Below are 22,088 nucleotides of genomic sequence, written 5' to 3'. Positions count from 1 at the left end.
AACAATGTGTATTCCTGAATACATGAACTCTTCTGTTTGACTGGAGAACAGTGTGTGTGTGTGTGTGTGTGCGCGCGCGCGCGCGCACGCGCGCACGTGCACGTACACTCAGGGTGAAAGGCAGGCAGGCGTCAGACCAGGAAGGCTTCCCTGAGAAGGTGACATTTGTTCAAAGCCTTGGAGGAAGCAAGGGGCTGAGTCAGGTGGAGTTCTGGGAGAAGTGCCAGTGTAGCAGGCAGAGGGCATGTCAACTGCAAAGACTCTGAGGCAGGAGCAGGCCTGGCCAGTTTTGAACAGCGAGGAGACATCTGTGGCTGGAGCATAAAGGATAAAGAGGAGGAGGCAGAAAAAGTAAAGGCACAGTGGCTTTTTCAAGGCCTTGTAGGCTATAGTAAGGTCTTTTGCCCTGAGGATTAGAGCCATTGAATATTAGTTTTGTTTTGATTTGTTTTTCACTAACTCCATTGTAATATAGTTTACATAAAATAAAATTACCATTTAATTTATTTACCTATTTATATTTTGGAGATGCTGTCCAAAATATAATAAATAGGTAAAGAAAACAGGGTCTCATTGTCTTGCCCAGGCTGGCCTCTAACTGCTAGCCTCAAGCAGTCCTCCCAACCTGGCTTCTCAAAACCCTGGGAATACAGGCATGAGCCACTGTGACTGGCTGTAAATTACCTATTTTAAATGTACAGTTCCTTGGAGCTTTGACCAATGTGTACGTCTCATCTAATCAATATCTCATTCAATATGTAAGACATTACCATCACCCCCAAATGTTCCCTTGTACTCTTTCCCAGCCAGACAATCCCCAGCCTTTATCTCTCGCCCCCACCTCTGACAACCACTAATCTGTTTTCTCTCACTAAACTCTTTTGCAGAGTTTCGTATGAATGAGTCACTCAGTATATACTCTCAGTATATCCTCTCTGATGGCCCAACATAATGCTTTTAAGAGTCATCCAGGTTGCAGGTATTGGGAGTTGGTTCATTTCATTGGAGAGTTTCTAGCAAGGCACGACACCATCTCAATGACAGAGTCTGATGTGATGATTCTGCCATGTAAGCCCCCAGTTCTTTGATAGATGCCAAGAAGACTCTCAACCGCCCAACATTTATGTCCAGGGAGGCAGGAGCAGAACAGGGTAAAGATGCATGGGCAACACAGGGCCCTGAGAGTTTCAGCCTTGGAAATTAACAATTAACAGGATTTCTAGGAGTGGGTAAAGGTGTGGGAGAAATGGGAGGTGGGAGATGCCTCTTAGGGCTTCTCCTGATCTCACAGGCCAGGGAAGTCTCACTGACTTCCTGCTACAGTCTTGATCATTAATCTCATCCTGCTCTTGAGACCTCAGCACCCTCCCCTCATTCCATTTTGCAATAAAGAGCTTTTGGTCCTGAATTATTCAGGTAAATTCTCCCTACTTCTACTTCCCTTATATAAATAGCCTCCAAGCTTTGTCACTGAGATAGAATTGAATTTGGCCTGGAGAAAAAAAAAAAAAAAAAAAACCCCACAATACGTTTGTGGCTCCTTAGAAAACTTAAATGACTCAGTCTGTAATAAACTATTTTAAATGGGATCTGGTGAAATACAGTAATTGGTTTTTATAATAGTTTTTAGCATAGCAGTATGGGTTATATTCCTGAAGTTTGGTGTGTGTCAGCATTTTCATTATAGTAAGAATTCAGTTTTGCAGTACGTGAAGCTCCTTGGTTAGTTCTTTTGTTTAATGCGTATTTATGAAGACCCACTATGCTGGATGTCTTCCATTTGCACCTCCAGATCCTCTCCCTTGCCTTCTCCTTGCTCCATGCCTGAGAAGACTTACCCAAGGGGCTGCATCAGTATGCTCTCTTGCTCTCTGGCTTCCAGTTGGGCTAGATCAACAGGAGAATCAGTAGGAGATTGGAGGAGGGGAAGGAAGACAGTGAGTTCTGGGTATTCATTCTTTGTCTCCTCTTGATGGGCTTTTCACGAATTGGCTATAGCCCCAGATTGTGAAAGAAGATCTGGGTCCTATATGGTGTCTTCTTACATGCAGCTCCCTGTTTGGAGATAACTATTTTCTCTCTGCTCCAGGATTGGGAGTGGTAACAAGTCCCCCAGTTGCCAGCCCCAGGATACTGCCCCTCCCTGGTGGTTCCCCCATAGTCAGCCCTCACCTTTATAGTTCCAAGAGTTTGATGAATGACTGTTTCACACAGGGTATAAGGACCTATGTGAAAGAGTGTAGAGAAAGGGTATAAGGACCTATGCAAAAAAGTCATTCATCAAGCTCCTGGGACTCTTCTTATATGACTGTGACACGTGTTTTCTGCTGGAACTGTGACATGCCTACTTTGTGTCCAGTATTGTGTTAGATGCTGGAAATCAAGATGAAGAATGGAACAGCAGCTGCCATCACTGACAGCTTGTTATGGCCAGGGACTGTGCTTAGAGCTTTTTTGTGTGTATTTTCTCATTTAATCCTTGCAGTCTTTTAAGGGAGGGGTCATTATGATCCCCATGTTGTGGATAAGGTCACTGAGTCTCAGAGGGTTTCTGTAGTTTTCCTGAGATCACACAGCTGATCCCTCCAGCGCTCGTTTCTTCACCACTAGGCCACATTGCCCGCTCTGAGGAGTTATCTTGAGGAAACCACACACTTCTATAACTGAATTATAATTTGAATTAAATGTGGTGGCATCACAGAGGAAGACAAAGGAAAATTATAATTATTAAACTAATATGTGCCAGGGACTGACCTCGATTCTTTGTGCATACGATTTCTTATTTATTCCCACAAACTCTTAGGGCTGGTATTACTCCCATTCTCAGAGCATTCTCTGAGGTCCAAGGTCACACTGGTGAAACCCGGATAAGGACCCAAATCTGTGCTTCAAAGTCAAGGAGAGTAGGGAACGCTTTACTGCAGATGTGATACTTAAGGGGCTTCCCAAAGTCATCTTGGGGGACGTGGATGGGCAGGAGAAAGGGTCACAGGTGAATATATTCCAAGCAGAAAAGGCAAAGAACTAGAAAAAGGAAAAAGGATGGAATGCTTAGGGAGTTTAAGCAGGAGGTGCTGTAGTCTGAGGGATCAGTTGCCTCCTCCCAGCAGCTGAGGGAAAGCCAGCAGTGTGATGAGCCCCCGGAGGAGCCGTCTCATGCTGCTCAGGCCTAGGGTACTGGAGGGGCCTGGGGTAACACCACCTTCCCTTCCTGCTTCAGAGCTGGGCTGAGGCCCTGGCCCTCAAGGGAAGTGGGGGAACTCCTGAATGCTCATATAACTCTACTGCCCAGCTCTGGTCCCTGAGCCCATCTGCTTCCTGTTCCCACAGGTTCACCGGAGCCAGCCTCCCAGCCCCCGTTATCAGCAGCAAGAACTGGCTGCGACTGCACTTCACATCGGATGGCAACCACCGGCAGCGCGGATTCAGTGCCCAATACCAAGGTAGGCAGGTCCCAGGACGTCCGACTTCCTCAGCGGGCAGCGGAGATGACACCTGGAGGGCTCATCGCCTCCCCATACTGGGGTGTGGCTTCAGGCTTCCTTGGCTTCTTTGTACGTTTCTATTTGCAGACTAGAGGTCTGCACATTTGCATTTCTGCATCTGCCCTTGTCTTTTGCCCCAGACAGGGATGTTTCCCAAATTATGTAGCTGGAGCTGCCCCTCACAGGTCAGGCTAATCATAATAGTGAATACCAGGTGCCTGCTAAGAGCCAGGCACAGTGCTAGGCACTTGACGAGCACCATCTCCTTTTATCTTCATCATTACCCTGCAAAGGAAACACGGTCATCACCTCACTTTATGGACAAGGAAGCTAAGGCTCAGAGTGGTTAAGCCAATTTCCCAAGGCCCTCCGAACTCCTGCCTTTTGAGTCCAGAGCCCACCCTCTTAATCACCAGCTTTTGCCAACCTCTGCAGCCTACATTTCTACTCTTTTTCATTTTATCTAGAACACGAATATATTCCAGAATCACTTTAGGGAGCATGCTAGCTTTGATGCTCAAATCTGTGACGAACTGTCTAGTGGCAACAGATCAGACCAGGAATGGCAGGTGGAGATCGCAGCTAAGCAGATTTCTCCTGCAGTAATGAAGAATTTCCTAACCCAAGAACCGCCTATTAAAAGGAATGGGTTAACCCAGAAGCAAGGAGCTCTCTGTAACTGGAGGAGATCCAAAAATCCAGCTGATAGATGGGAGCGGACCAGCACATTCCTTTTCGACATTGAGTGTATTCAAAGTACTCAGCATTTATAGAGATAAACACCAAGGGTTGGCCTCATAACGTGCTCATTAAGCCTTTAACTATTACCATTCTCAGATTGTTATTGGTTTTAACAGAACAGACAGCAAGCTTATATTGTGCACCTATTAAGTATAAGGACCTGTGTGAACCCTGGGCTCTGAAGCCAAATGCCTGCTGGCCCACCCTTGAGGTAGCATAGGGCAGAGTAGAGCTCCCTCCACAAGGCCCCTGGGGCCAGGCTTTCTGGCTGGAAACTGGGATGAAAGCAGCCCTGAAGGAAGAAGCGTTACCTTCAAAATCTGAACCTTTTAGGAACGGCCTAATTTACTTAGCCTTGGGTATACACATTTGAAATATCTAGAAAGTAAACAAGCAACCAACTTGGTTCAGTAGCGTAACAAAGCCTTACGCCGAGATCTTTCTTGGAGACGTTTTTCCACTGCTGAGGCTGGGTCTTTGTGTGAGTGGAACAGCTGTCTGTATCTTTCTGCTGTGTTGTTCAAAAAACAAAAGCGGAGATGAATGTTATAATTTTATCTGATTAAGTAAGTGCTGGGTGCTTCTAATATCTCAAGTTACTGAGGGCCCATTTGTCAGTTTTTAAGGTTAAGGTTTGATGCCAGCAATGGGCAGTAAGAACCCAAGCCAGGCAGTCTCCAGATCACACATCGATTCCACATCTGTGCACACCAGGCCCCGTGCTAGGCACTGTACGTGCATTGCCCCACTCAGTACTCCCCACAGTACAGTGATGCTTTTGTTTTTATTTGTTTTTTTTTTTCCTTTCCTCCAGCTGAGGAAGCTGGAGTTCAGAGAGGTTGTGTAACTAGCTCAAGATCACGCAGCCCGTGAGCCGTAAAGCTCTAATCCATTCACAGACCTCTGTGAGTATTTGCAGAATTACAGGGCCTCCTCTTATGGTGCTTTGGGTGTCTTCCCTTTCCTATTAACCAGTAGCTTTCAAACTTTGTTTTGTTCATCTCACCCCACTGTAAAAAAAAAAAAAAATCACAACCCAGTATAAGCATACATCTGTAGAACTAAAAGGAAAATATGACCAAGTGGTATTTACTATGTACAATGTGCTCTGAAAATGTCATTTGTATTTTTAAATGCTAGTTGCAGCCTCTAAATTAATTTTACAAGTCTGCTGCAGGGAACAACTCACGATCTAAAAAGCACTGTTTTAGTTGCAAATTTCTTGAAAGCAGGCCCTCTCCTCTATTCTCTCTCCCATCCTTAGCATATCCCAGAATGAAGTTTTGCATGTTAGTGTGTGCCAGTGTATAAAGAGGACTTGCTAGATTTTTAGGCACTTGGCATTTATTACTTTGTTCAACCCTAACAGCAACTGTGTGAAGGAGATACTACTACTCGTCCCATTTTACAGTTGAGGAAAGAGAGTCATAAGGTAACTAGCTGGCTGAGGTCTCATTAATAGTATGTAGCAGCCAGGATTTGAAGCCCAGCAGTGTTAATTAGGGTCTGGCATGCTCAATTATTGTGATTCTGTTAATAAATGATTCTTCCTTGAAACCTGCTTTTTCTAGTGTTTTCCTGACCGAGGCTGCATAGTGCAAGGATATACAGTGATCGTTTAGTAACTCCACTGGTGCCTGCCTGAAGCAATGTTTCTCAGCCTCAGCACTATTGACATTGTGAGCTGGATAATTCTTTGTTGTGAGGAAGTGTCCTGTGCATAGCAGGATGTTTAGCAGCATGCTTGGCCTCTGCCCATTAGATGCTAGACACAGTGCAGTAGGAGGGAGCCACAGGAACCAGCAGCCAATAGCAGCCCCTCCCACACACACACAGTCATAACAACCAAAAAAGTCTCCAGACATTGCCAAATGTCCCTATGTGTATAAGCACCTCCAGTTGACAACTACTACTCTAAAGGAATAAAAACTTTGGAGCCAGTAAAGGCCAAGCTAAGCTTTATTATTGCAAATACATCCTAAAACAGTGGCAGAAATAGATTTCAGTCAGGAGTCGAGCAGGAGACAGAAGGAATACTGCACAGCTTTAACGGTAGAGGGTTTAGTGAAGGCACCATGTACAGAGGTGAGGGTGGAGCTAAAGGAGCCCACAAGAGATGGTGAGGCCCCTGAGGACTAAACAGCAGGTGACCTACACCACCACTAGGTGTGCAAAGGGACCAGGGAAGAAGATGGCGAGAGCTGGAACCATAGAAGAGAGTGCTGCCCCTTGGCAGACCTGAAAAGCTATTCCCCACCCACAGTGCAGGAGGAGGAGACCACAGGGATCCATAGTAGCCAGTGCACAAGGAGGGGATTAGGGGATCAGTAGCTTGACCTGTCTCCTCTCCCCCTCCCATCCACTGTGCTTCCCATCTGCCAATCCAACAGGAAGCCAGGAGCAATGGAACAGAGGCCCTGCTCTGTCCTGCTCCGTGCCCTGGGATCCTGGCTGGCATTACCACCAGGCTCCCTTGCTCTCCAGCAGTCCACAGAGGTCAGCTTTCTGGGGCACAGAGCAGGGCAGAGAGGTTTAAAGAATGGACCTGGAAGGGCAGGGGAAGAATCATTGGCATTGGATCAGTTTCACCCACAGTCAGCTTTGTGGCACTAGATTCCTAAGTGACTTATGGCACTTCAGAGCTAATGATTACCAACTTCTAATGGTATTGACAGATATTTTTTCCCAGATAAACAAAAAGAAGTAAACTTAAAGTAAAAGATAACCTACAACATAGTACATTATTTTCTTGTCTCAGTCCAATCAGAATTTTGGATGTTTGTGGCCAAACACAACTTTACCTAATACCACAGGGTATTAGAAGGCCTGAGTTCTAGTCGGGCTCTGCTTCAGACTGGTTATCAGGAGGTAGGCAACTGTGTTCAATTTAACAAGCCTTTTGGAGTGACATTACTATGTGACAGCAAAAAAGATGAATGCTACTAGGCCAATCTCTGCTCTTAAGGGGAACAGGTTAAAGAGAGGCACAGACATAAATCTATAACTTCTGTACAGCATGATAAGAGCTGTAACTGAGGCCTGATTAAGAGTTCCAGGGCTAGAGATAAAAGGGCAATTAGTTTTGCCAGAAGGATTTAAGGAAAGCCAAACAAGAGGCAGTGACTTAAATGTGGGTCTCAGAAAGATGCCAGACAGACCATGGGAAGACGTGTTCCAGGTCAAGCAGAGGCAAGAAAGCATGAAACTACCACGTCTAATGAACCACAACTATTTCCATGCATCTAAAGCAGCGGTCACAGACCAAATCCAGCCCTCCACCTGCCTTTGTGTAGCCCTCCATCAAAGAATGGGTTTTACATTTTTTAACAGTTAAAGAAAAGAAATTGAAAAAAATAATATTTCATGGCACATGAAAATTGCATGAAATTCACATTTCGGTGTCCATAAAGGTTTATTGAAACACAGCAACGTTCATTCATTTACACCTGGTCTACGGCTGCTTTAGCACTACTAGGGCAGAGCTGAGCAGTTTATGACTGAGACAAGTGGCCCACAGGCCTAATATATTTACTACCAGGCCCTTTACAGAAAAAGTTTGCCAACCTAGAGGTAAGTCTGCCACCTAGAGAAAAGCAAGCAGGAGAGGTAGCAAGCACTGAGGCTGGGAAGTGTGGTAATGGTCAGTAGAGCGGTCAGTACTGTGAAAGCCTCAGTAGAGTTGGGCTTGATTCCATGAGTCATAGACAAGAAGTGATCAGAAGTTGTTAATGAGAGGGGAGACATGATCCCCTTTTCATTTTAGGAAGATCTTTGCCCTAGAATCCAAACTGAGAAAATGGTTAAGAATCTTGGGGAACTGGTAACAAGAGCCAGAGTTTAAACAGGAGTGAAGATGAAAAGGAAGGGACAGACCAAACGTATTTCTGGTAAACCTCACTGGACTCATGACTAGTTAGATTTGGTGGGAGTGGGAGGGGATGGGGTTGAAGAAGATGAAGGAGTCAGGGATGAATCTAGCTTAAGTGGTTTAAAAAAATGATGTTAACAAAGATGGTCTGGGGCAGAGACAGATGGGGAATGAAGTTTGCTTGGGACACATTGATTCTGGGTAATGTTGGGATGTCAGGGATTGGGAGACTAGCGAGCAGTTGACTATTCTTTGGGTCTGTAGCTCAGGGAAGAAGGGTCTGGGCTAGAGATAATGATGTGAAAAGTTCAAACCAAAGTAGAGGTTCCATTCCCCTCCCCACGTATAACGTGAGAAGATAGGGCCAAAAAAGTGGTTTTCAAAGTGGGTTCCTTGGAGACTAACAGGTCTTCCAGCATGGTTTGATAGGGGCTGAGTGGGTGGGACTTCAGGTTTCCACCCCTACTTCAACCTGAGCAGTTTTCTCTTTGAAGTATTTTATGTAGTGGCTATTTACCTAAGAGTATGTTAAAATGATAAGTTCCTGTAGCTAAAGTGTTTGGCAACCACAGGACTTTAAAGTTCCTTAAGAGTTTTTTTTTCAGTTCTGGTGGGCGGGCCTATTGAGGTTGTGTAATCAATCCGTCTGCTTCCCGGCCAGGAATGTTGCACGTCTATGGAAATGATGGTGAGAAGAGCCTTTCTTAATGTACTCAATGGCTGCTAATCACGACTGGTGAGGGGCTTCCCTTGCTGGGAGGACAGCACCCTCATTATCTCCCTCCTTATCTGTAGAGAGGGGCTCTTATTAACCCTACAGGGCTATTGGAAATGAAAGAAGATCCCGGTATAAAATACCTGGCACTTGGTAGATTCTGAGGAAATGGAACCCTCAGTCCTCATACTCATCAATCACTTTGACTCGCTTGTTAAATGGTGAAACCCTTGCACAGTGAGAAAGAGCTGGCTCCTCTGGCTCTTCCTTAGACACCTGCTCTTTGCCTTCCACTCCGACCTAATGATCATCATTTGGCCCCTCCCTTCAGTCAGATCCCAGCCTGCCTTTCCTATACCTGTCACTGCCTCTTTTGCCAAGTCAACCCTGCTGACTGAGAGATGGAAGATATTCCACAGTGAAAACCATTGGCTTCTCTGCCTTCTGGAAGTCCTGCACTGAGTTTCAGTTATCTGCAGAATAAACTTATTCATTTGAAAATGTTTGCATTGACTGAGATGGTTGAGGCTTTTTATAATAGCAAGCTGAAGCTTCTGTTTTCCATTGAACATGTTGGGTTCTTGCCTGTGACTTATCTTCAATCTCAGGCCAAAATGAAAGGGCTTCAGGCATCCCGTGGTCCATGATTGATTCTTTTGTCCTCTTCTTCTTGGCCTGCTGATCTGCCAAACTTTCCAGCCTAATGTCCAGGTTCTGCACCTCCAAGGGTCTCTGCAAAAATTGCAGGCTTGTTGCTACTTGGCTCAGGAGCCCAGGGTCCACAAAACTGAGCTTGTGAGTTCAGTCCAGAGGAAGCCTGTTACTGATGCATGAACACAAAATATGGCACCCATGAACTCACCAGGTTTCTAGTGTAACCCACTCCTTTTGACAGGAAATGAATTTAAAGCACATATTCTTATAACAGTCATTCATTCACTCAGTCATCAAACTGTTATTGGGAAACTTCTGTGTGCCTGGCTCAGTGTCATCACAGAATATAGATGCACAAGCTCATGGGGCAACAGCTAGAAGAACAGGACATGATTTTGCAGTGCAATGGGGTTTCAACAGAGGTCTGAAGGAAGTCTTGAGGAGGGCAGTGACTTCTACCTGAGAGATGTAGACACCCATAGGGAGGCAATAACATTTGAGTGAGGTCCTGGGGACCTACAAGTAAGAGGTAGCCAGGCAGAGAAGGGGAGGAAAAAATGTTCCAGGTAGAGAAAACAGTATTGCTTAGGCTGCATAGGCTATCAAAACCAAGAACCAATGGCTAGAGTGATTTCTTAAACATCTCTCCTTTCTCTCGTCATTGTCTCCAGCTGAATTCACCGAAGTTAGTGAATAACCCCACATGGCTTATTAATAATGGCAAAGCACTATTCTGGGAACTAGAACATGCTACTCCCAACACCACTTCCTATTTACCATGCCAGATCCTTCTCTTCCTTAGGAATTCCAGTGGTCTCAGTTTTGGTGTGGTTAACCGAGAAACCACCAAAGCAGCATCCAACAAAGCACTTTTTACAACCTTAGTTGAGTTGATGGCCATTTTTTCTACCGTTTTCAGAAAATCTCTGAGCATAGTGCATAACCGGCTTCTGGGGAGCTTTGCATAATTTTCTCAGCTGTCGGTGGGTGATCCTTCAACACCTGAATTCTTAGCAACAGCTCTTGCCAGAATTTTGAGTGTTCTTTTAATTATTTTTATACTAACTTACTCTTCATTAGCTGGAGCAGTGAATCTAAGGATGAAATGTACCAAGCCAAAGCACCCAAATGATACCTTTTTCAACAGTAACTCCTGTAGCATTCAGTGTATCTGACTCTATTTTTTTTTTCATTGTCTTCGACATCATTTTTCCCATCAACCTTCAGCACAGCTACGGCATCCAAAATTTTGCCAGATGTTCTTCTAGTTTTCCTTTTTCATAGACACTAATAGTTACTAACTGCTGTATTATTTCTTGCATATTTTTCTCAGTTTGAGTCTTGTCACCTTTTCCTTTGAAGAACATGGCATCGTCTTTGGTTACAGTGACTGCTCCAACTTTTCCTAAGTCATGAAACTGAACATCTTCAAGCTTTAAGGTCAAGCTCTCTTTTCCAAACACCATACCATCATAGCAATAGCTTTGTTTGGTCTTTCTATGTCACCAAAGCCTGGAGCTTTGACTACCGTAGCCCAAATGCCAACTTTTATCCTATTTTAAATGATCGTACTGAGAGCATCTTCAGCAATTATGACCAAAGACTTTCAATGGACATTGGCAATTTTAAGGGTGGATATAATTGACTGCTTACCGGAAATCCCAAGCATCCTAGAATTCTCCTTTCTGGACTTTTGATATCTTATTCAAGTAGGGAGAGACATAATCTTGGTCAATCTCTGTTGTCTAATTCATTCAGTGTTTTTCTGTCCTTTACTGTGATGACACCCTTCCAACCTTTGTGATTACATCAGAAATGATGTTGCTGATTTCTTTGTCTCCATTTGCAGACATTGTGTAAATGGAGAAATCTCTTCAGGAGTTGTCACGGGTTTAGGCTGCTTCTTAAGTTTGGTAATTATAGTATCAACACACAACATCACTCCTTTCCTGGTTTCCACTGGATTAACACTTTTGCTAATCTCTACCAAGCCTTGCATGGTGACAGAGCATGCCAGTACAGCAGCAGTGGTGGTACCACCCCAGCCTCTTCATTTGTGTGTTGGCAACATCCTGATCAAATCTGGTGCCAATATTTATCTTGTAAGTCAATTGACCTGCAGCAGACACATCATCCTTTGTTACTTTGAGGCTTCCCTATCTCTGTTCAGGAACCACTGTTCTTCCCTTTGACATCATAGTAATGGCTACAGCACCTGCTAGAAGGTCTGTACCTTGAAGCATTAGGTCTCAAGCATGTGCACTGGATTTTCCATCTTTGGGATAACTCTGAGTGAGATGAGGAACCAGTGTGCCAAACCCTGGCTTCATCTGGCAGAGGAGTGTGGGTAATGAAAGCATTTCTGCAGGACAGGTGGCTAAATGACGGGGCACCCTCAGCTATAAGGGAGGGACAGAATGCAGGATGCACACCCAACAATTTTTCAAGTAGGAAAAAGGCAAAGTCAGATTTCAGTTTTTGAAAGATCACCCCCTGCGACTTTTTAAAAGGTGGGCTAGAAGGGATGAATCTGCAAAGAAAACTCTAGCAAAAGAGGATGAGTATAGGTAGGGGAGTGTCTTAGAACATTGAAAGAAGGATACACATTGGAGAAATTGTATAAGGCTGAGCAAATTGGATTTGGTGAAGGAGTAGTGGCAGGAAGGGAAAAGATAGTTCAGCGAGCAAGACTGCCAAGTGGCAGGGCAAGGGGAATGACCAAGTTTAGTGGAGAGGCTCACCCTCATAAAGAGAAGTCTGAATCCATTGGGAAGAAAAGAAGATGCAGATTCCCTCCACTTCTTGACTGCCAGAGCCTTGGAGACAGGTTAGGCCTCCCTTTGCTCTCTCCTCCCCTAACGGGTCCTTGTCTCCCACTAGCTCAGCCCAATAATTCATGCTGCAGACTAGAGAGGCATTTGTATTGCCAGATTCTTCTAGCTAAATGTGTACCATGTGTCCCGCTAACCTTTACAACAGCGGGAAAATGTCTTGTAATTAACCAGAATATAAAGGATGAATGGAGCAGCCTGGCAGTCTCCTGTAGTCATTATCATTCGGAGGAGATGAATGTACCTAGTAAGATTTCCATCAACCAGTTACAGTCAGCGCTCTTCCCTTGGGAGTCCTGACTTTGTTCACATACAGTAAAAACCGTGCACAGTGTATGTGTATGACGTGTATGACTTCTTTTTTGTATGTGAATATTTGTATCCATGTGTTTACGTGTGCATGAATATGTACTTGTGAGTGTGCTTGTTGTAGGAGAAATGTGCATGTATACATGGGTAAGTGCACAGTACAAGAAGCAGCCCAGTGAATATTAAGCATACTATCAGGGGGTGTGCATTCAATTGTAGCCAGACCATGGAGCCAGCCCCAGGCTCCATTTTACCTCCACTGCGTTGATAGTTACAGAATCTTCTTTTCACAGACAAGTGGTTCAGTATAATATCATTGGCACAAGGCTAGTGGGTGCTCCATGAAAAAAATCCATGTACAAACATCATGGATGAGTACATCCTAGAAATTCTCTAGGTTCTTTCTATTTTGTTCATCTTATTGTTTTGACCTTCTTTTCTTACTGGGTTTGCTGGTAGTACACTCTGGAATTCTGGAGACCTGCCCTTGTTCTCTGACCCTTCACAACCTGGTCTTTCCCAGTCTGTTGAGTTAGCTCTTCAATGAGCTTATTTCATGGCTGATTTCCCATGGTGCTGTACATTCCATGATCACTCATCACCCCACCCACCTGGGCAGACTGTTACAAAAACAGGATGGCTAAATATAACTCCCTGGGATTGCTCAAAAACTGAGACCCCAGCATCTGGAGGTGATGTCTTAATGCTAATGTTCCTGGTGATGTGGATCTTGCCTAGAGCTTACCCCTCAGTGAAAGAACTTACATGACCCGTCAATCAGCTCCCATATGGTGTGTGCCAACTGTAGGTTCTACCACCCCAGCGCCTGGGCCCCGGTCAGCTGGGCCTGAATATGTATCTTGTAGAGTTTGTGTTGTTGGTATGCAGAACCCTTGCCCAAAGAGCTGTGACTCCTGTATTTCCCTGGGCTAACATGATGAGGACAAAGACTCTATCTGTGGATTCTAATGTGCATCCGACGACCATGTGGTGGCTACAGGCAACCCTGGTGATGCAACCTCTCAAATCCAGCTCAAAGTGGTAATCACCAAATTCATATGTACATTATGGAGCTCCCTGCAGCTTTTCAGGCTCCTTCTCACTTAGTTCTCACCTCGACAAATGCCATCCTATGCTAAGTAGCAGGAAGTAAAGGAGGAAGAACAGAAGTTAGCTCAAGCTTGGGATGCATAATGACATCATCCATTACTAGAAGCAGCCCAGTGAATATTAAGCACAGATCTACTAGGTAAGGCAGTCTTTCCCTGGGGAGGAACAAGTGAAGAGGGTGGACACAGAAATCAGAAGGATTCCTTCTGGGCCCTTGAGAGAGGCAAGGAGCAGGAGACTTTTCCTCAATGCAACCATGAGAAGAGAGGAAGGGGAAGCTCCCTCTTAGCATCGTCTCCCCTCATGGCCATGCATATCTCACAGTCCCCACATCAGCCCCTACAAGGAAAAGCCAAGCAGCCTTGCCCCTGGGAATGGCCTCTGTGGTGCTGATCCCCTTCCTCATTCCCCATCCTCTAGTGACACTAGAGCCAGAGACAAGGAGACAACGAAGACTCTTTCTTCACCTCCTACTCGACCAGGTGCCCTGAACCATCTCCACAGACCTGACCACAAATGGGCCGCACTGGGTCATAGAGACCCCTCACCCACTGCTGCCCTGATGCTGGGGCACTAGGGGTTTCAGGTTCAAATTGTCGCGGTGCTGGAACTGCTCCTGTTCTCCCAGGAATGGTGAATCAGAGGGCTATCCCCCTGCCGCACTGTATTAGCTAGGCTTGAATAATGTATGTTTCCCTACTAATGCCCTCTGTTTGATCATGTGTCCACGTTAGTGTTCATTGGAAATTTTCCTGCTGGATACACACGGAGAGTAATGCACATTTATAATAACAGTTTGAATGCATGTTGGGAGGCTATGACTCTGTGGTAATAACTGAATTTTATCAGGCATTCAGATTAGACAGTAAGTTGCCTGCCAGGGAACAAACCCTTGGGGAACTTTTTCGTGTAGCCAGAGTTGGGGGACTGGGAGGCAGCCTTCCTTGCATATCTGATTACTGTGAGCTTTGATTTGGGGATTGGCATGTTACCTCAAGTCCAGAACAAATACCTGAGTTTTCAGGTATTTCAGAGCCTGAGCTTGGGAGCAGATCCTGGAGAAGGTTGACAGTTTCCTTGGGATTGCTTTGGGTGCAGATCACAAGAAAAGAGGCTGAGGTTCAGTGAAGAACACAGCTGCTTCCTGGTTGTGTGACTTATAGCACGTCACTTAAACTACTCTGAACCCTGATTTGATTATCTATCGAGTAGGTATAATAACTACCAGTCAAGGTTGTTGAAAGTATAAGGACCAAATGAAATGATTCTAGGCATTGAGGATACACCTATGAATAAAAATTCCTGCCTTTGTAGAGCTTACATTGCAATGTGGAGTGACAAAAATAACTACATAAATGGTATAGTACGTTAGAAAGTTGGGAAGATAAAGTTGGGAAGGAGACAGGGAGAGCTGGGGTTGCAGGTGTCATTTTAATGGAGTGGTCAGGGAAGGCCTCAGTGAAGAAGTGGTGTTTGCACAAACACTTAAGGGAAAAGGGGAGCAAGTTATAGAGATACCTGGGGGAAAGCCTTTTGGGGAATTGGCAGGCTGTAGCAGAAGCATGCCTGGCATATTGTAGGCACATCAGGGATGCCCATGAGGCTGCAGATGAGTGATCGAGGCCAAAAACAGGGTCAGAGAGGTCATGGGGAGAACAAATTGGTCTTGCAGGCCGTCTTAAGGACTTTTACTCTAGAAAAGATCAGTTGCCACAGATGAGTTTTGAGCAGAGATATAATATGGTTTTATTTACATTTTAATAGGATCCCTCTGGTTCTTATGCTAACAACAGACTATATAGGGACAAGGGTGGAAAATGGGAGGCCATAGTCATGAAGGGAAAGGTATCACAGACTTGGATCAGGATGATAGACAATGGAAATTGTGAGAAGTGGTTCCCTTTGGGATATATTTGGAAGGATTTGCTGATGGATTGTGCATGGGTTTGAGAAAGAGGAGTCAAGGACGCTGCTTTAAGTAAAGAACTTGTAAAGTACCCTGGACCTGGCATATAGGAAGTGCCCAGTTACAGTTATTGTCACCACTGCTGGGTATCAATCTGAGCAGGGCTAAGTCAGCAGGCAAGGCCAGCTGGAAGATGGCACAGCGGGGAGCTGGGATTGAACAGCTGCTCCATGGCACATAACCAGAGACAAGGAGAAGCTGTTAGAGGCCAAGAGAATGCCTTGGGTAATGGGGGTCATCAGACCAAAGAAGGCTGATGGGTACAGAGGAATGGCCTTTGGAATTATGGAGTTCTGGCTCTGGCACCTTTTGTGTGCTATTTGACAAAGTTCTGATGAACTGAGGACTAGGCTGGACTTAGTGACAGGGTCAAAGCCAGATCTGATCCATCAGGCACCCACTTGAGTCAGGCACCATCTCCCAGTGACCTCCAGGACTCAGCTTCCCCTGCCCACAAGAGGTTGGCTTATGTAGACTGGGCTTGACTTGGCTAGTTCGCTCTTCCCCCATGTGTCTCTTATCCTCCTGGGAGCAGCTACATTGTCTCACAATGATGGCAGACATGCAAGAGGCCAAGCCTAATCTGGCAGGTGCTTTTAAGCCTTTGAACACATCAAAGCCTCCAAATTTCCCATGGCCAAAGCAAGTCACAAGGCCAAACCCAAAGTCAAGGAGTGGGGGAATGTACTCTACCTCTATAATGGGGGGAGCTAAAAATCATATTGCAAATAGTGAGAATACAAGGAGCAGCAACAATTTGGGCCCATAAGCTGATCTACCATACCCTGTCAGGGCTGGCTCAGAATTGAGGTAGGAAAGAAGCTGTAGAGAAGCAGAGGTGGGCTGCAAGACTGCACATGAAAAGTTTGCTGAGGAGCAGGTTGAATTCGGTAGTTCTAGTGAAATCTCAGACATCTGTGAGAGGCTACCAGGGGAGTCCCAGAGCCCCTCAAAGCCCACCCGGTGGGAGACCACATTTTTGGCCTCCCCCAGAGGGCCAGCCTTGATATTAACTTTTCCTTCATGTCTGAGGTCCTGTTGCACTTGACTGCTACCCTTGGAATGTCCCAACCCAGAGAAGTTCCTGGCTTTGACCCATCATGGAATTTTCCAAGGCACACGAGGGGATCCTTCTGGAGGGACCCTTATTGCTGGTCACAGGCAACAACTCACATTGTTTTTCCTCTTACCTCCTTTCTAGTCAAGAAGCAAATTGAGTTGAAGTCTCGAGGTGTGAAGCTGATGCCCAGCAAAGATAGCAGCCAGAAGACATCTGTGTGTAAGTGTCCGCCCGCCAGCCCGCCTGCCGGGCCACTTGCTCGAGGTCAGACACCCAGGCACTAAACCATGGGGAAGCCAGATGATGCTGGAATGACTTCCCTTCAACCCTGCTTCCTCCATCCTGGGCTCTGGGCTTGGACACACTGACCCAGCGGCCAAAGAGCAGCCCTAGGGCCTGTCCTTTGCCTTCTCCTCCTCCTCTTCCCATTTTCCTCCTTTTTCCTCTTTCTCCCTCACTTCCCATTCGAACTGCAGTCCAGGGAGTCATTACTGCTACATTTCTCTCTTTATTTTCCTTTCAAATCACTTCCACCTGCTAAGACAGTCCTCGTTCGGCTCCTCTTTTAGGAGTCAATAACCTTGGGCTGGGATCTTGGGGGCTGCAGGGCCCCAGTTCCAGCTCCCAAGGCCAGATTGGGAAATGGAGGCAGGGGAATGACTAGCAACCTCCTCCAAGGGCCCCTGGACCTGGCTGGGCAAAGAGAGGACTGGGGAAGTGGCGGGGGTCGGGGGGGGGTGTTCCTGCCTTGGGCCAATGGGGAAGCACTGGGGGCTCTCTTCTTGGGCAAGGGGAGGATGACATCTTTGAGAACATGTTCCTGCTACCAGTGTTGGGAAGGTTAATAGGGGTCTAGTTCTGGGGAATGGTCTGGAATGTGGGTCCCAAAAACACCTGATCAGGGCCTGTGCTAAGGGGCTTTTGAGCTAAAGCCCAGGAAGGGCTGGGGAAGGTTCTGGGTACCTCCACAAGACTGGGCTTGAAAGCAGGGGAGGTTTTTCCAGAAACCTTCCACTTTCCTTCTGGGCCGAGTGGTAGGGAGCTTTCCTTGGTCCTCCAAATGACTGACCTGGTTTTCCTTCTCCTTCCCTCCTTTTGCCCTTCTCCTGCATCTCCGGTCCTCTTTCCCTCCACTTTTTCTCCTCTTGCCACTTTTTGCTCCATCATTCTTCTCATCCTTCTGCTCCCCTCTCTTCTCTCCCTGCTTCTCGTCCTGTGCCTGACTTGCTCCTCCCACCCTCCCCGTTCCTCCCCTTCCATCTCGCCTCCATGTGCTCACTTTCCTGGAGATGCTAGAAGTACTTATTGAGGAGAGAAGGACACAGAGTGGCACCGGTAGTTTCCCAGCTCTGTGCCGATGTGTGTGGCCGGGAAAACATCAGGGCAAGAGGCACTTTGGTCTCAGGCTCCAACTGAACTGAGCCTGAGTCGGGGATTGTCTGTGGTCTTTCGAGTTGTCTGAGTGGAGACAGTTGCCACGGACTGTTGGGTACAGCTAGGAACCGGCATCTCCAGTCACCCACCCTGAGAGACTGGATGGCAGAGGGCACCGGAAGACCCTTCTTCTGTGCTTGACTAGAGGTTTAGGGGAAAGGACAGGGTGCTGGGAGAGCCCAGGGTCAGGCCAGGAATCTGCAGAGGGTTCAAGCCATGTCCCTGACCCTCATAGGCTTTTTCTTTCTGTAGCCACAGGAGACCCAATGAACTGAGGCAGGCACGGTTTAATTTCACAGTTTGCCCTGGAGCCACAGGCAAACTTAAGGAAATGGCCCTGACTTAGGAGATCAAATGTTTATCCCAATTGTGTCCTCAGGTAGCATGTTACCCCAGATACCAATGTTTCAGTTTTCACATCTGTAGAATGGGGATGCAAAACCCTACCCTGCCTTCCTCCCAAGAGTGTTGCCGGATCTAAGATGGGCCTTGTTGACCTAGGACTTCAGGAGGCCCACAGACTAGCCAAAAAAGTACACGTGATGCTGTGGGGTGCATTTTTCTGGAGACAGAGTTCTGGGTTTTCATTAAGCAGACTAATGAAGATGCCAAAAACTCCCTCAGGAAGATAAAGAGAAACCCTGTTCTAATGAAAGAGTGCAAATGCTCTTTGAAAAATAAATATACATATCTCTATCAAGAAGATATTAGCCTCCATTCTAAGAGTTCCCCAGAAAGAATGAGTGTGTGACTCCAGCTGCCTCTGACCCAGGTAGCCACGTGTCTGCAGGTGGCTGGCCCTCTGTGTTCTGTCCAAATTCCCTGTGGACAGCTGTCCTGAAGTTCACAGGGAGTGTGGACCCAACTCTCTACCTTTACCCTTGCCATTGGTTCTGACCACCCACCCACCTGTGACTCCCTGCATTGGGTAGAAGGCGTTGCCTTCCTGAGCACGTTGCAGCTTCTCCCTCACCATAGTGGCCCTCCCAGAGTAGAGTAAGGATTACTCCCCGTTCCTGTCCCTCAGTAGCCAACAGGAAAGCAATGCTATAAACACAAGCAGTTGGTTTTGAGTAGGCAGGGAAGGCTGGAATTAAAAAAAAAAAAGAAAGGGAGAAACACCGCTTGCCTCCATAATTCAGACAGTAAACTGATCGCTGAAATTTAAGTTTGCTTGTTTCCTGGAGAAGCTTGAAGATCCTCGTGGGACCACTGTTCCCTGCTCAGTCCTCCCTGGAAGGGGGCACTGGCTGGGTGTGAGCCGCGTCACCATTGGGTTTGTGACTTTCTGGATGGTGCCTGGGTTTCATTTGGGGCTGGCTGAGGAAAGGGGAGGTGGTAGGTTCTGCTCTGTCTGTCGGGGGCTTGTGGCTTGGTGGGTGGGCTTTGCCATGGTCTCGCCTCTTGAATCCAGCCCCATCTGGGGCAGCCTTCTGTTCATTCTGCTTCCTGGGTGATGTCAATATTGAATGAGAGGGCAAGAGAAGGGGACAGGGAACTGCTATATGTTCTTCACATGCTGCGAGGGGGCTGTGTGGTTCCCATGAAGTGGTCAGCAGAGACTTTGGGATGGGTATGACTCGTGGGCCACAGGGTTGACTAGACAGGATCTAAAGAAGGTGGGTGCTTAGCTGGGAAGTCTGCAGTAGGGATGGATAGTTGTGAAGCTGTAGGCGGAACTGGCTTATCAGCAGATAAGGAAGCTGAGGCTTCCTCCTCCTTCCCACCCTCTGCGTGCCTTAGAGGACCCCCTAGTTATCTCCGTTCCATTACTTGCAAAACACCGAGGCTTCCAGGAAGCAGGAGCTTGCTCTGCTTTGGGAATGGCACTTCCGTCTTACTTTCCCAGCCTGAGGTGTCTGGACTGGTGGGAATGGTTCAGAATGTGAAAGCTTTGGAGGTAGAGGCTTGGCAAGGAAGGGGATGGGGGTAAGAGACAAGTAGGGGTAGGGGTAACTGGCTTGAACGTGCCGTGTAGAATGTCAGGCAAAGGGAAGCTACCCAAAAGGCTCTGCTCACTGCACACAACCAAGAGGATGCCTGTGTCTGGCCTGAGCATGCAGTCTGTCCAAATCCTCAGGTTCCGTGGCCAGCCATAGCCTGGGCTACCTGGAGGTTTAAACACGGTCTACTCCAGGCCTCTAACTGTAGACTCCCTCAGTGAGTCTGAAATGAGCTCCCCACCTTCCTTACTTCTATGAGACTACCTGCATCCTCACAGGTACCCAGGACCTGGAAATGCCCTGCTCCCTCTCCTCATGCCCTAGGTCCCCTGTGAGTCCCAGGCATTTTTTCTTTGCCACATCCATTCCTGCTGTCTCATGTATAGCCTTACTCCAGGCTCTTGTCCTCAGCCTGAATGATCATAAAACTTCCCAACTCATCTCTAGGTAACTGGCCCACCCTTGAGCCAGTGGGTCTCACCACGCCTTCTCCCCCACCAGAACTCTCCAGCAGCTCCCCCTCATTTTCAGGATGAGACTCGAACCCCGTAAAAGTCTGATCTCTGAAACCTCACCATCCACTCTTCCTTGTCACTCTTCACCCTCCCTCCTACTCTGGTCACACTGCGTAACACTCATTCTCTTTCCAGGTTTCCACGTCACTCCTCGTGCCTGTCTATCTTTGTCATCTCTGTTGCCGTGTGTCTAAATCCTATTAGCTCAGAAGGCCCATGTTCGATGCCACCTCTTCCAGGCAGCCTCACACGCGGGTGCATCCTTCATCCCTCCCCACTGTGGTCCCACAGTCTGCTTCCATGGTTTATGTCCTCACTCAACTGGAAACTCCTTGAGGACAGTGGTCTTATCTGACTACCTTTCACATTTCTCATGGTATTCAAATAAAGCCTTGTACACAGTAGGTGCTCAATGAATGCTTGTTGTGTACCTATGTGAGCAAGTGGGTGGGTGAGTAATGGAGTGCTTTGTTCACCTTATGGGACATTGAATGGGATGAGGGGACATACGCAAAGTCAGAGAATGCCAAATGCTGACCAGATGCCCTGGAACCCATCTAGAGGTTGCTGTTGGGATCGTGGGATTGGTGAGGCTTTGAGTGGAACTCCTCCAACCAGGCTGTGTGCCTGGCCCCAGCTCCTGGTCATCCTCAAAGCCAGGAATCCAGCCTCTTCAGTACCAGCATCCCGACAAAAAGGAACAGGCAGGGGCCAAAGGGTTGCCTACCCTCCCTACTGTATGTGTATCTGCTGCCCTGACCAAACTTCTCCTCTAGCCAAGACAACTGTGCATATGGTTTTTGTAAATAGGACTCTGGCGCTGGCAAGTGTCAGAGCATTGCACCACCTACCAGAACCATCACAGGTGCCATCTCTGCCTGGTGCCCTTGATGGGTGGCACTGGGTAGGGGATGCTCTGGTGACTGCTTACTCTGGCTCGAGAAGTATCTGATGGGAAGAGGCTTCTCAAAAGAAATGTCTGTGTTTGAGCTAAAGTTCCAGCTTTGAACTTTGACTGCAGCTTTCTCTTACATTCTTTACCGTTTCTGATCATGCAACCACCTTTTATTTAACTTTCTTTGGGTCATTTCTCCATCTGGGGCTGAGGTGGGGGGTTCATTTCATCTAGAGTCTCCACCCCAGATCTGAAGCATAGGCGTGGGTGGGAGGTCACCAGGGTCTGTGGACGGTCCACCTCTGGCTGCTCGTGTGGGACGAGGGAAGCAGGTGGTGGCTGGCATGGAGGGCCTGTCTCTGAGCCCACACACTCGTGATGACTTTGCTCACAAAGGACTTTGTTAAAAGCAGCTTCCTATCTTGCACATTCAAGAAACCCCAGGCCAGTAGACTCTGGCCACCCCACACAGCCCCAACAAAGCAGGGCCTCATTCTGTCTCTGCCTCCACCTCCCACCCTGAGACATTGCCCCAATTGGTGCCTCCCTGTGACTGTCCATC

At 47.0% G+C, this 22,088-nt stretch overlaps 1 protein-coding gene across 6 annotated transcripts in view; it reads left to right on the top strand.

Moving 5' to 3' along the window:
* The window catches only part of CSMD2 (CUB and Sushi multiple domains 2), a 649,640-nt gene that overhangs the window by 324,613 nt on the left and 302,939 nt on the right, over positions 1–22,088 (top strand). For all 6 annotated transcript variants that reach the window (XM_021939191.2, XM_021939203.2, XM_031666818.1 and 3 more), the window contains exons 6-7: positions 3,331–3,443; positions 16,881–16,958. In XM_021939191.2, the coding sequence (XP_021794883.2) occupies positions 3,331–3,443; positions 16,881–16,958 (191 nt within the window). The remainder of the gene's footprint in view (positions 1–3,330; positions 3,444–16,880; positions 16,959–22,088) is intronic.

This window comes from Papio anubis, chromosome 1, assembly GCF_008728515.1.
Source record: "Papio anubis isolate 15944 chromosome 1, Panubis1.0, whole genome shotgun sequence".
NCBI lineage: Eukaryota > Metazoa > Chordata > Mammalia > Primates > Cercopithecidae > Papio > Papio anubis.
The sequence above is the reverse complement of the archived record's forward strand: the minus strand, read 5'-3'. Positions and strand labels throughout refer to the sequence as shown.